This window comes from Sylvia atricapilla, chromosome 7 (assembly GCF_009819655.1).
Source record: "Sylvia atricapilla isolate bSylAtr1 chromosome 7, bSylAtr1.pri, whole genome shotgun sequence".
In the NCBI taxonomy this organism is placed as follows: Eukaryota; Metazoa; Chordata; class Aves; order Passeriformes; family Sylviidae; genus Sylvia; species Sylvia atricapilla.
The window spans coordinates 8,458,742-8,471,422 of NC_089146.1; the positions used below are offsets into that span (position 1 = coordinate 8,458,742).

The following is a 12,681-nucleotide window of genomic DNA, read 5'->3' on the forward strand; positions in this document are numbered from 1 at the left end:
AAGCTGCTTTGGGATCAAAGCACCCAGTGAACTGTTAGATCTCATTTACTGACACCGAGGTCTGGTGGATCTCAACTTGCACGTGCCATCACTGCTCAGAACTAAGAAAGAAAAGGAAAATCTTGGCTAAATAATTGGTCACAAGAAGAATTGCTTCAAATGGCAGATTTATGCAGCAAGGCTGCAAAGGCCAGATGCAAAAGGTGGCTGAGGAGAGCAACAGAAATAATGGTGTTTTCCCAGTGAACATGTCCTGAATTTTCCTGATCTCGTCTTTTGTCCTGATGCTCTTTCCCAAACGAGGAAACCGAGGAAAGAGGCAAAAAAGGTGTCAGCACTGCAGTGCCCCCGTGGCTGTGGGAGGTGCTGCTTTTCCAGGTGTGCCAGAGCTCCCCAGCACAGCAGGAGGAATGAACACCTGCTACCACCTGCCTCCACAGTGAGCTGCCACCTTATCTGGCTCTCTGGAGGAAAAGGACCTCGTGTCTCCCCTCCTGCCCTACTCCTCAGTGCCCAGATCCCTGCCAACAGGACCAGGAGGGCTCACTGACACTTCTCCCAGAAGCCCAGATCTCTGCTGGGGGCTCTTGAGCACCCTCTCTCTCTACCCCATCCCATGGGGAATACCTATGGAAAATGGCTGTTGCCTTCTCCACCGAGCTCCTGCTTGGGAGAAGGAAAAAAACCCCAAAGGCCTTGCTCAAGACATCAGGAAAAAGTGGGTTCTTTTCCTTCTATGTTTCTGAAACCCACAATGTATTTCAAGAGAACGCTGCCAACACAGTCACTGCCAGCAGGCAAGCAAGTTTCAGGGAAGTTGCAGCAATGCATTGAAATTATCCCTTTAATCAAAAAGTTTGAACCAAAAAAGACCAGGTGCTGTGCTGAGAGAATTTACTAAGTTGAACAAATCCTACACCACAGTAGGTTTTGTCAGCCCAAGCTCCATTTAATACCAATTTATGGACAAAAAAATTGCAGTATATGTTTTTTTTCTTCTTGAAAATTGTCAGGTAACAGCTTCAGAGAAGAACAACATTTCCAGAGAAAGGAGTTTATTTTCTCTCAGGTGTATGAAACATGAAATTACAGCACTGAAAAAAGTTTGTCTAATGTACTTTTTATTGACTCCTCCATCCTCAGCTAAGAAAAAATTCTGCTTTAAGTTTAAAGAACTCTCTCAAGAACAAAGGCTTACTCTTGCTCTTTTCAAGTTAACTTCACTGCCCACCTCCAACAGATCCCGAGCACGAAAGAAAAACATCAAGAACTCCTGCACATAAGCAACTTGGTTTTCCTGACAGATTTTGCTCATTCACCTTTCTCGCTGTTTTCATACAGGCTGAGATATAAACAGCTCACAAGGCTCAGGGTTGAGCTAAGCTGTCTCACATGCTTGTCAGTTTTCTCAAGTCCAGAACAAAACACCTGTGGCACAGACCTGTTCATTATGTGTGCTTTGGACTAAATCTTCAGCTGGTATGAATTGGCAGGGCTCATTACAAGCAGGGGTCTGTTGAATCACACCAGCTGGGGATCTGGCCCTACAAGGATAAGGAAAAACCTAAGAAACTGGATTGCAGGCAATAACGCTCCAGTTCTCTCTCTCCAGATTATGGAGAGGTTTGTGGTAATCCAGATGCCCATTTATCAGACATCTGCTCACTTAATCTGCTACCAGTTCACTTGTGCTAACAGCTCAGAAGCGTAGGGCACAGGATGATTAGGAGCACAAGATACAAATTAAAAAAAAGCAAATTTACTTCTGTGCTGAACTCTTCCAAAGGGTGCCAGGGGTACTGTGTATCAGGAACTGTGAGCCTACACTAAACTACTTAAAACGGAAGGATGGCAGTGACTTCTCATTCCCCAAACTGCAAAGAATTAACCAGTAATGAATTCAAAGCAAGAATTCAAGTGGTTTTTGCCATTCCCAGGCCATTTTCCTGGGGGGCAGCAGGCAGCCTGGAGCGAGTCATACGTACCAGTGGCACACGAGCCCTCGGACACCAGCAGGATCTCACTCTGCTGCTTGCAGGCAGCCTGTTTCAAGTAGCATTCGTTCTGGTAGGTGTCACCATTGGAGCCACACACGGGCACATAGTCATTGTTACACTGGTGGGAAGGGACAGAGAGCAGCAGCGTTAGTGACACGAGCAGGGGACACAGCTCCCGTCTGGGTGCCCCCACACACACACCCTGCTCCCTGCCTGAGAAAACAGCAGAGACACTGACAGTCCTCTCCCACCTTTAGAGCCACCAGGGGAGAGGGAGGGGTATTTTTAAAAAGAAAAATCAGATTTGAAGGGATCAGGGGAAAGGTAATCCGACTGGGCAAGGTGTTCAGTAAGTGCCCCAGGGAGGTCCCTCACTGGCAGCAGGAGCAGGGGGCATTCCCAGGGAAGGAACACTGGAAATGACTCCTCACATCTGCAATAGCAGCTCCCTGCTTCCATTGGATGGCTCCAGACAAACAGTAATGAACAGGCTCTCTCCTCCCTCCTCCTGCACACACACACACCCGCAGTGCTACGGAACTCTGCACACACACGTGTGTCTCTAACTGCTCAAGCGCCGACTGGACAGAGGGGGATTATTTCTGAGACACCAGCCATCAAAGTCCATCCCTCTTTCTGCACAGACGTTTCTGCTCCCGGCAAGCTGCAGCTGGGATGCTCCACAAAGGTCCAAGCTCTCCCCACGGTGGCCAGTGGGGAGGAGCGGCAGCACTGCAGCGAGCTCAGCCAGGGCAGAAGTTTCTCACACCGTGCACTCCCGGCTTTGGGTCAAACTCCTGCTGAGCTCTGACTGATTTCCTCTACCACTGGAAGGCAGTTTTGCCCGTTCTCGTTCATTCAAAAAAATAATCATTTCATTTCATATCGAAAATTGGGCAACCTACGGGTGCAGTTATCACAAGATAATCATGCTTGGAGGCTTAGAAATACTTGGATGTGCCCTGTACACGGCAATTATACCAGGGATATGATTATCTCGTGATTACCCTACTCCTGGTATGCCTCATTGTTTAATTAGAACAAATGGAATGATCACAATTATAATTTACAAATGCTCACCTCTGCCTAAATCCAGGTAAAAATTTAGAAGAAATCACACATCCTATTTAGTTGTATTATGCCACAACGCATCTGAGGTGTGCTTGTTGGGCACAATGCAAAATACAGAACTGAAATATCAGGGATATTAACGTCAAAAATGCTTTAAACTGAATGACTACAGAAGTGATTAACACAAACAATTGCATAGATTGCATTAATTGCAGGCCTCCACACAGAGCAGCTGCCAAGAAATTATTCATAGTTGGTCAGAGTGACATTTTGATTGGGCCAAAACAAATGACATTTTCCTTTTGCATTGTATTCTCTTCAATCTTCCCAAGATGTTGCCCACCCCCAGCACCCTCTTCCCTCAGAACAAGGAAGAAAAACAGCAACCACAACAGTAGAAATGCTCTCCTTCTGCTCCTCATGGAGCGTTCCTCCACGCAGAGATCTTAAACTGTTGATTAAAAATGTTTCTAGGCTATTTTCACCATTATGTTCTAAATCTGAGCAATGTTTCAAGCATAAAATGCCAACTTCATCCAGAAGCTCAACAGCAATTGCTGGAGGCTGATCTGGAATACATAACCAGGACAATTAACACAATCGTGCGTATTTTTTAAAGCATGAAGCATCAAACCATGCTTGCTTTAGGTGCAATATCTGCTTGTCACCCAAGGATTTGCGAGGAATTTGGCCTGGAGTATCTCAACAGGCTTTGTTACATGTAGAAACAAGGTTGGATTCTTTGCCCGAGAAACACAGTGGCAACTTCTCCGCCTGAGACACACAAAGGCGGCTCCTCTGCCGGTTTCGCCCAGAGCAAGGGACGATCTTTGACACTGACTCAGCTGCAGATCTGAAAGGCCAGACAGCCCCACATACATGGTGAAATCCCAAACCACAGAAAGGAGTGCTGTGAGATAGGCTGGAACTTCTTACAAAGGTTGGCAACTTTAAATACATTTGAGAGACACCAGGATCCCAGGAAGTATTAGTCCACTCTCCCCACCAGCACCTTTGAAAAAGTAGGATTCAGATGGAAGAGGCAGGAGTCAGAAGGAACAAAGGGAGGGATGTCTTCCATATAGATCCTGCCTTGGCTTTGAGCTGGAAACTGTAGTGGAAGTTACTCCGGAAAGAAAACAAAACCACTGATGAGAGGGTTGTGATGCTAGTCACCAGGTGGTTCCTAACCCACTAGAGCTAGACTCTCGTGTTTGCCCATGCTGAACCCCGTGCTCACAGCTCATCAGGACCACAGAATACTCCCTGCTAGTGCTGGAAAATATCCGGTGTTGAATGTCAGTTCCCTCAGTCTAGAAACATGTTTCTGTCATTGGTTTAGGGCTGAACAGACCAGGCCCTAGACATAGGAATGATTCTTCATTCCCAAGTAAGGACTGAGCAAGCCCTCAGGGAAATCCATGTCAAAACTCCCACTAAACCAAGCAGCACCGCACCACACTGGCCACTGCTCTCTTACACGTGGCAGTTTTTAAAATACAGCTGTAGAGCGGGGAAATGGACTCATGCAATTCCATCAGGTGTCAGTCAAAGGCTGCCTTCCTCAGCACCTTCAGCCTCCAGTCCCCACTGCCACAGCCAAGGACAAACCATCTTTGGGAGCCTTTGGATCAGTGCTGAGCACTGAAAACAGGTTGTTTGCTTCCTAAAGACAATGGGAACCTGTGTAACTCCTCCTCCTGGTAACACCGTTAAAAGCTTGACCTCCTCCTACTTTCATGGATCAACTACTCCCAAAATGCCACCCGCATCTTGAACCAAGTAGCACGAAAATACATTCCAGAAATATAACCAAGCTGGAAGTTGCACAGGTGATGCTGCAGCTCCACAAACACTGAAGCACGTGGAAGACTTGACATGCATGAAAGCGGGACTCGTTCCTCCTGAAAAAACAGTGATTGTCCACAGGCTTGGTAACTCAGGAGCAAAGATGCTGATGGAAATGCCTGGTGTATTATTTTACATGTCCATGAAATGTAAGAGGAGAGAGCCCAGCTCCAGACCTGTGGCTTTGGGCTAACAGGTACAGACCCCAGCAAGCCATGTCTCCAACCACATCCCTGCTGGCACAGCTCTGCACCTTCTGCTGGACCCACTGAGTCTGAGGGAAGGAAGGGCTGGTGGCTTCCCACATGCTCAGCCCTCCTGCTGGAGCCAGCACTGTCCCAATGGCCTCCCTCCCTGCCAGCACCAAAGTCTGGGCTTGTCCAGCACAGGGGACAGGGTCTGCATCTCCTATCAGAGCGGGCCATGGTGTTTTTCAATAAAATACATATCTCATTGAGAGCTATCACAGTAGACTATGACAGCCAATATGAACCTCTTTTTCCAAGCACATGCCCACGGGCTCTCTAGGGTTGGAAGTCTAACTTGAGTGTTCCAGAGCATATTCTGGATCATATTCATCCTTTCAAAGAAAAATAAATTAATTTTAACTCCACTTGGGTAGACATGAAGGATCTGTAATTCTGGTTTGAACAAACCCAAACAAAAGACTGCAGAAGCTCTGCTCTCCACTTCAGCGTTCTCAGCCCCCCAAGACACAGGCTGGTCAGCCCAGAACTTTTCATCAGTACGGAGGCTAAATGAGCTCTCTATCCTTGTCTATTCTCTCAAATTTCTGAAGATGACATAAAATGCAGTTATAGCGATGAGGACTCTGCTACTGATTTGCTCACTATCACCACAAAGAGTTGCCACTGAAACGGGAGTCCTGATTTCTGATGGAGGTCCCCCTTAGTTGTGACATAAATTACCTGGCCAGCTCTGCCTCACTCAGCCAGCCTCAGCCACCACACCAAAAATTAATTTTCTACTCCAGTGGCATACCTTTTTGGCTTGTCACGCTGTCCACTGCTGTTACAAGAGAAGCTAACATCCCCCCAGGCTCCGCCTGTATCAAGGTGCTCGGCTCCCAAGCGCCCTTGGCAGCGCTGGCACAGCAGCACCACAGGTAATGTGCCCTCCAAGGTCACAGCCAGCCCTGGGCTCCACACAGGCTCACAGCAAGACACAGCTCTGAGGGTCTACAGGGCCTGATCCAAAGGCCACTGAAACAGAAGACTGCTGTTGATTTTGACCCATTTCCTAGTGACTGGCCCCATGATGGCCAAACTCATTCTTTTGATCTTATTTGCATATTAATATCACCAATTACCTGATTTCCTCAAATCTGTTTCAACTGCCCCCTACAGAACTGCTAAACTCAGCACACTTAAGACTGTTCACCTCTCAAACAGGGGACCACACAGCCTGGAGAGGTTTACCTAGCTTCATTTACCCCAAATCACCAGACATCAGCACGCTGCCTTGGGAAAACAGCGCTCCCAATGCCTTCTTCCCTGCCTATGGCAACATCTGAATTTGCACCCTCCAGGCTAGGATTCACTGCTTTATAACAAATGGCAACACCAAACAGGGACCAAGGACAAGCCCCAAGCACTGTCAGTGGCTGCTCTAAGTGCCCCAGGCTCATGGCACAACACCTGCCCTGGTTACCATCACGCAATGGGACAAGTCACAGAGCTTTCACTGCCTTGCAGATTTTCCTTAGAAAGAGAAAGCAGACCAGACCATAACCCTTGGCTCAGCATATGCAGTGATACAAGGCAAATGCTCAAAACAGCATTCTTAAGCTGAATTTTTGATTGTATGCAAACTCCAAATAGAATAAAAGACTCCCATGGTCAATATGAATTCCCTTCCAACATGGGAAACACAAGCATTTAAGAACTACTGTCTTGCTCTCATTTGAGAAAATCCCTTCTTTGTTTAAAATGAAGGAACTTATCACTTGGGTTTTATCTCCGAAGGCACATTTGGCTCTAGAAATAGAAATGATACTTGCAATGCTTTAACGTGAAAGGTCTATCAAAGCTCAGTATCACCACAGTCATTACAGATGTGCAGTCTTGAGCTGTGCACTATTTGGCCTGCTCTACTGCAAACACTCAGATCAGCATTGTAAGTTTCACAACTTCACTCATCCACAGTAAAATGCAGAAAAACATTGAGGCATAAACATACATACAACCCTGTGCTGGTACATGCTTTAAACTCCTTTAATTTGTGTGGTTTCTATTCAGGTCATTATTTAAAGACCAGCTGTTTTGCGAGTTAGCTAAAACATTAAATGGAATCCTTCATAATGAAATCGTCTGACTTTGAGAAGGGCTGAGGTTCAAATGTAGCTGAGAGAGGAAGAGAGAAGAAACAGAAGGAAAATCCCTTACTACTCAGTAATAGCTCTCCTAAAACTATATAAAACCTAAAGGAAGTTCATCATTTTGGAACAGAGGGATTGCTCCTTAATCTGATCAGCTGGGCAGATAAACAGGCAGAAGCATTGTCACTATGCAGCCCTTCCTGAAAATATTGCATAAGCACATTACAGATCCATTTCTTTAACTAGATCAGAACTCCGAATACAATAAGCCATGATCTGTATCAGAAATGAATTTAGAAAGGGCTCTAAATCCTCGTTAAAAGGGCAGGGATGAAAAACCAGAAATGCACAACCTGGAACTGCAGACCCGAAGGGACATTTAAAGCCACAGCATCTGCATTTTCCCAGAGAAACTTATGTCTTCTTGACACCAGTTGGTCCTCCTGCCAGCTTTTATATACACTGTCAGGTTTTCCCTCTAACTTCTCTGCACATAGAGAAATAAATTGCCAAGTGATAGGTTGTAAAGGGAGAGCCTTGATTTGTATTCTCATTAGTGAATTAGAGAACGAAATATCAATCTTCTTACCTTGAACTGACAGACACAAGTCACACTGTCTCCAATCCTTAAACACTCCCCATCAAATTTACAGGTATTGGTGTCGCAGAGAAAGAGATCATTTTCTCTGTCATCGTAACCTCAAATGCAAAGAGAGGGAAAAAAAAAGTCAGCTTTGGACTAGCGAGAGGAACTACATGAGATGATTGCATTTTAATGCACACAGCAGAATAACCTTGTTGATGAAATTGACAGTCCAGATTTCCTTTTGTCCTTCCCTGTCCTCAGCTTTTCACTTTTCCTCTTGTTTCTCCCTCGGTGTTTCTCTCGGTTCTTACTCCCACTACCTCACACATACTTTTTTTTTTTTTTTTTTTTTCTATTTCACGGACTCGGTTTCCTCAAAAGTCACCCGGTAATTATGCAATTTCATGGCTCTGGGTTGGAAATGTCATCAACTTATCCCCATCCGATAACAAATCTGTTGGACAAAAGTCCAAATTGGAATTTCTCCAGCCCATGACACAACAAAGCCCCCAATAATAAAGACAAACAGGCTGTGTGTTTTCTGTGATGGTCTGCCTGATCCCAATGAAGATTGATGACCTCTAAGTTAACAGGAGAAGTGCCAGGTTCCCCACGAGCCGCTGAGTGAACCGAGCTCTTTTGCCTTCAGATTCTCCAGGAAAAACCAACAGATCTGACTGAAGATTCAGTTCACGAATACAAGCATGAATTTCAGATTTCGCTAGCTGACTTCCCACTCCCACAGCGAGCGGCTAGGTACTAAACAAAACAGCTATATCAGACTCCAAACCCATTAAGATCTGAATCCATTGATTTTTTTTAAGAAAACATCCGAGCGCTCTTAACCGTATCGCTACATGTTAAAAGCCAAGAGCTCACAGCGCAAATTCCCCCCGATCTAACGCGTCATGTGCGATGCACGCAGTACCCCAAATAACGCTCTTCCCCTCAGAAAGCTACTACAGTCCAATTTCCGAATTATTTTACGTATCGGAGAAGGACCGGCCGCTGACCTACATAGGAAACCCGTTACAAAGGTCAGCCCGACTTTAAGGGGCGGGCAGCGGGTTGCCGGTGTCGCGACGCCGATACCCCGGTCGGCGCACCCCGCTCGGTGCGCACGGACACAGCCGCCCGCAGGATGCGCACCCGCGGCCCCGTCTCCCCGCGCCCCGTTCCAGCGCGGAGCCGCGCTCCGGCGGGGCCGGGGCTCGCTGTCCGCCCGGGAGCCGCCCGCACCGGCGGAGGGCGCGGCTGCCGCGCCCGGCGAGCGGAGCCCCGCGGGCTGCGGTCGCACCGGGAACGGCGAGCCCCGACGCCCGGGACTTTTAGCCTTCGCCGTTCCCGTGCGTTCAACGGGACGCGGCATCGCCCTCTGAAGTTGCCTCCCCCGGGCTCGTCCGCGCAACTCCGAGCGCCCGGCGGGGCACGGCGGGGCTCGCCGGGACGCTCGGCGGGGCCGGGCGCGGGGCGCTCCGGCGCTTACCGGAGCAGTTCCAGCCGGTGGGCGTCTGGCAGTCGCTTAAGGAGGTAGGGAAGGCCGCCAGCTTGTCGGGGCGGGCGAGGACGAGCAGCACGGCGGGCAGCAGCAGCCAGCAGCAGCAGTCGCAGAGCGTCCAGCCGCCGCCGCCGCCGCACTGCCGGGGCGGGGAGGGCTCCCAGGGCACCATGACTTCCTAACTCAACTCTCCGGCGGCGGCGTGCCCCCCGGGCGGCGCGGCGGGCGGCAGGGACGGGCGGCGGGGCCGCCGGGCATCCCGGGGCCCCGGCCGGCGGCGGCAGCGGGTCGGCGAGCGGCCGCCGGGCGCTACGCTGGAGCGAGCGGCGGAGCCCGGCGGGGCGGCGCGGGGGTGCGGGCGGCGGCGGGGCGGGGAGCGGCTGCCATAGGGGCCGGGCGGCGGGGGAGCGGGGGGAGGGCGCGGAGGGGCCGCCGCCGCGCAGCCGCCGCCGCCGCCGCCTGCCCCGCTCTGCCGCCCGCATCCCTCTGCGCGGGGGAAGCAGCGGGTCCCGGCCCGCCGCGTCACGTGCGCCGCCGCGCCGCGCCCATTGGCCGAGCGGGCTGCGGGGCCGGCGGGCGGGGCCGGCCGAGCCGCTGCGCCCCGCGGCAGCGCCCGGGGCAGGGCCGGGCCGGGCGGCGGCGCCGGGGGCTGCCGGGGGCTGCCGGCGGCGCCGGGGGCAGCGCTCCGCGCCCTTGCGCCCGCCGCCACCGGCCCGCCGGCTGCGGGGATGCGCCGGCCCCGACGGGGCGCGGGGCGGGCAGCGCCGCGCCTCTCCGCGCCTCTCCGCGCCCCGACATGTGCGCGCACGGCCGCCAGCCGCAGGTGGCAAGCGCGCCCGCGGGCAGGGACATCCGTGACACACACCGCACACACACCGCACACACACCGCACAGACCGCACACACCGCACGGGCGCTGCTGAAGTTGCCAACCCCGCGCCCGGGTGCCGGTATTTAATCACGCGCGGCTGCGACGTTAGGAAAATAAAACACCGTCACGGCTGTGGGGTCTGAGCGGGCACAGGGCCGGAGAGGTGACGAGGGAAGAAACGAGCACTGCGGGGAAAGCAGGGAGAAGAGAGAGAGGGAAGATGTTGCCCGGCCTCGGCAGGCAGTGGCCAAGGTCTTGTCGGGCTGCGGCACCATCCCGCCATCCCCGCGACGGAGCCGGAGGAAAATGCACCATCACGCTGGCACGGAGGGCTGCTCTGCCCCCCGCACCTACGGCACGCTGGCGGAGCGCAGCCCCGGAGCAGCCTCCGGCCGGCGATGTGCCACGGGGCTGCGGGAGCCGCCTCCCCCGCTGCGCCCTGCGCCGCTGATGCTATCGCGGGCTTCAGTTCTAGCAGGCAGTGGCCAGGACGGTCGAGGGAACTCCCCTCGCTCCCCGGCGGCGGGAGCACGGCAGCGGTGTCCCCCTCACCCTCTCTCCGCGGCCGCGGTGGGAGCCGCAGGGCTGGGGGCGGCCCAACTTCGCCCTCTGCTCCGCGCATCTCCGGCCCGCCGCCGCTCGGCGACGCCGACAGACACCCGCCAGGTAAATCGGACCCTGGCGGCGCTGAGCATCCCGGGCTGCCGGCGGGATGGGGGGCTGCAGCCACAAGGACGCGTTAGATTTAGAGAGTAGTTAAAAAAGAAAAAAAAAAAACAAACCCTAAACGGATCGATTTCTGCAGATGGCAGCAGGGAAACGCTTTCTAAACACGGGCGCTGGACCCCGCGGCCGCCCGTGCCGGTGGGAGCTGCCGGCGGAGCGGCCGGGCCGGCAGGACGGGGCTCTGTGCGGATGCCAGGGGAACCTCTGTGCGGATGCCAGGCGTTCGGCCGGGCCGGGCCGGGCCGGGCTGGGCTGGGCTGGGCTGGGCTGGGCTGGCCGGCCCTGCCCCTCCTCCGCCCATGAGGGCAGCTCGGCATCCCTGGCGGCTCCGGCACCGCACGGCGAGCCGCGGGAGCGGGCGCTGCAGGCTGGAGTAGGGTACGGTGCCCTCCCGGCCGGGAGACCCCCGAATGTGTGCCAGGAGACCCTGCTGGAAGTTTGCTGTTCCCGAAAGTATGACCTCCTTTTCGACCCCTAAGCTGAGAGTCCACGCAAATCCTTACACCAGTACTACTGCTCGTTATCCCTTCATACAGGGGCATGGTATGCGGGAGCCAAGGAATGCTTCACGCTCGGTTAATTCCCGTCTAGCTCTTCCCCGAGCTCTAAACCAGGTTTTCTTCTGCCTCCTGCCTCCCCTGTACGTCCGTGTCTGCTCCCCGCTCTGCCCACCTGCTGCTATCTCTATTGACCTCTCCTGCCCACCTGTACTCTAGAAGCCTCTGCTGCAATTAAAGGGTATCAATTTGCACATTCCAATATGTTCTAAAGCTCTGATGAAGATCCGCAACAAATCCGTGCCTACAGTTTCCTATTTACTAATCAAGACCTAAGCAGAAAGAAAATACTAATTTTTACTGCCTGCTAGTGGTTGCACTGAATCTTATCCTTTATCTTCTGCGGGATTACAGAGCATCTGCCAGCTGAGCACCTGGTGCCAGATCAATTTTTTCCCTTCCTTTTATCTCTTTACTTCATTTTTTCATGCCATTCAGTTATTTCATATACTACCATGTTCCTTTTATTTCCCTGTCTCCTCTTCCTTTTCGTTTTAACTTTTTTCTTCTTCCCCCCCCCCCCCCCCCCCTCATATTCATTATTGCTTGTTAAAACTCAGCTCTCTACTTGGCATATCACTGAGGTACTTAAAAATCAAAAATGTCCTGGCTGGCCACAGGTACCACAGTCACACAGCAACACCAGAGGAATGTCCTCCTCTCTCTTCCTATCTTTTTGCTCTCCCCTTGTTTCTTCCTCCCACTTTCCTAATCTGTGTGGTGTCACTTCTCTCCATTCCCCTGGTTACAATTAGCAAAGGCTGCAGTTTCTATTCCCTTTTTCTTCTTTTCCTCCACTCTCTTCCCTTCTTCCACCCCAACCTACCTTCATTTTCACATAACCACAGGTCATAAAGGCACTGCTGGCCCTTCTTTAGACAAGTCTAGCCAGACCACAGGGGGAATGAAACTGCTAGGTCAGTCCTTCCCAGATGAGCAGCCAGACCCTCTCTGACGTGTCCCTCCTGCCACAATAACTCATGCTCCAGATGATCCCACAAGTGTACCTGGTGTTCACAGAGTACCATTAAACCCAGCAGCAGAGCTGGGCTCCGGCCCTTGCTGTCCCCAGAGTGCTCTATAGCACTGCAGCCACCGAGCTCACCGTGCTGGCTGGCAATTGCCCTGCTTTATTTTCAGCCATTCACACAACAGGCACTGCCTGGGGACATGAAGAAGTCCCTCTGTTT

The 12,681-nt window shown here is 52.1% G+C and overlaps 1 protein-coding gene across 1 annotated transcript in view; it reads right to left on the reverse strand.

The window, feature by feature from the left end:
* The window catches only part of TMEFF2 (transmembrane protein with EGF like and two follistatin like domains 2), a 125,711-nt gene extending 116,078 nt beyond the window's left edge, over positions 1–9,633 (reverse strand). Inside the window, exons 1-3 of the mRNA XM_066322550.1 lie at positions 9,327–9,633; positions 7,844–7,953; positions 1,986–2,115 (exon numbers count right to left, since the gene is read on the reverse strand). Coding sequence (XP_066178647.1) covers positions 1,986–2,115; positions 7,844–7,953; positions 9,327–9,510 — 424 coding nt within the window. The 5' untranslated portion in view covers positions 9,511–9,633. The remainder of the gene's footprint in view (positions 1–1,985; positions 2,116–7,843; positions 7,954–9,326) is intronic.
* Positions 9,634–12,681: the final 3,048 nt, after the last annotated feature.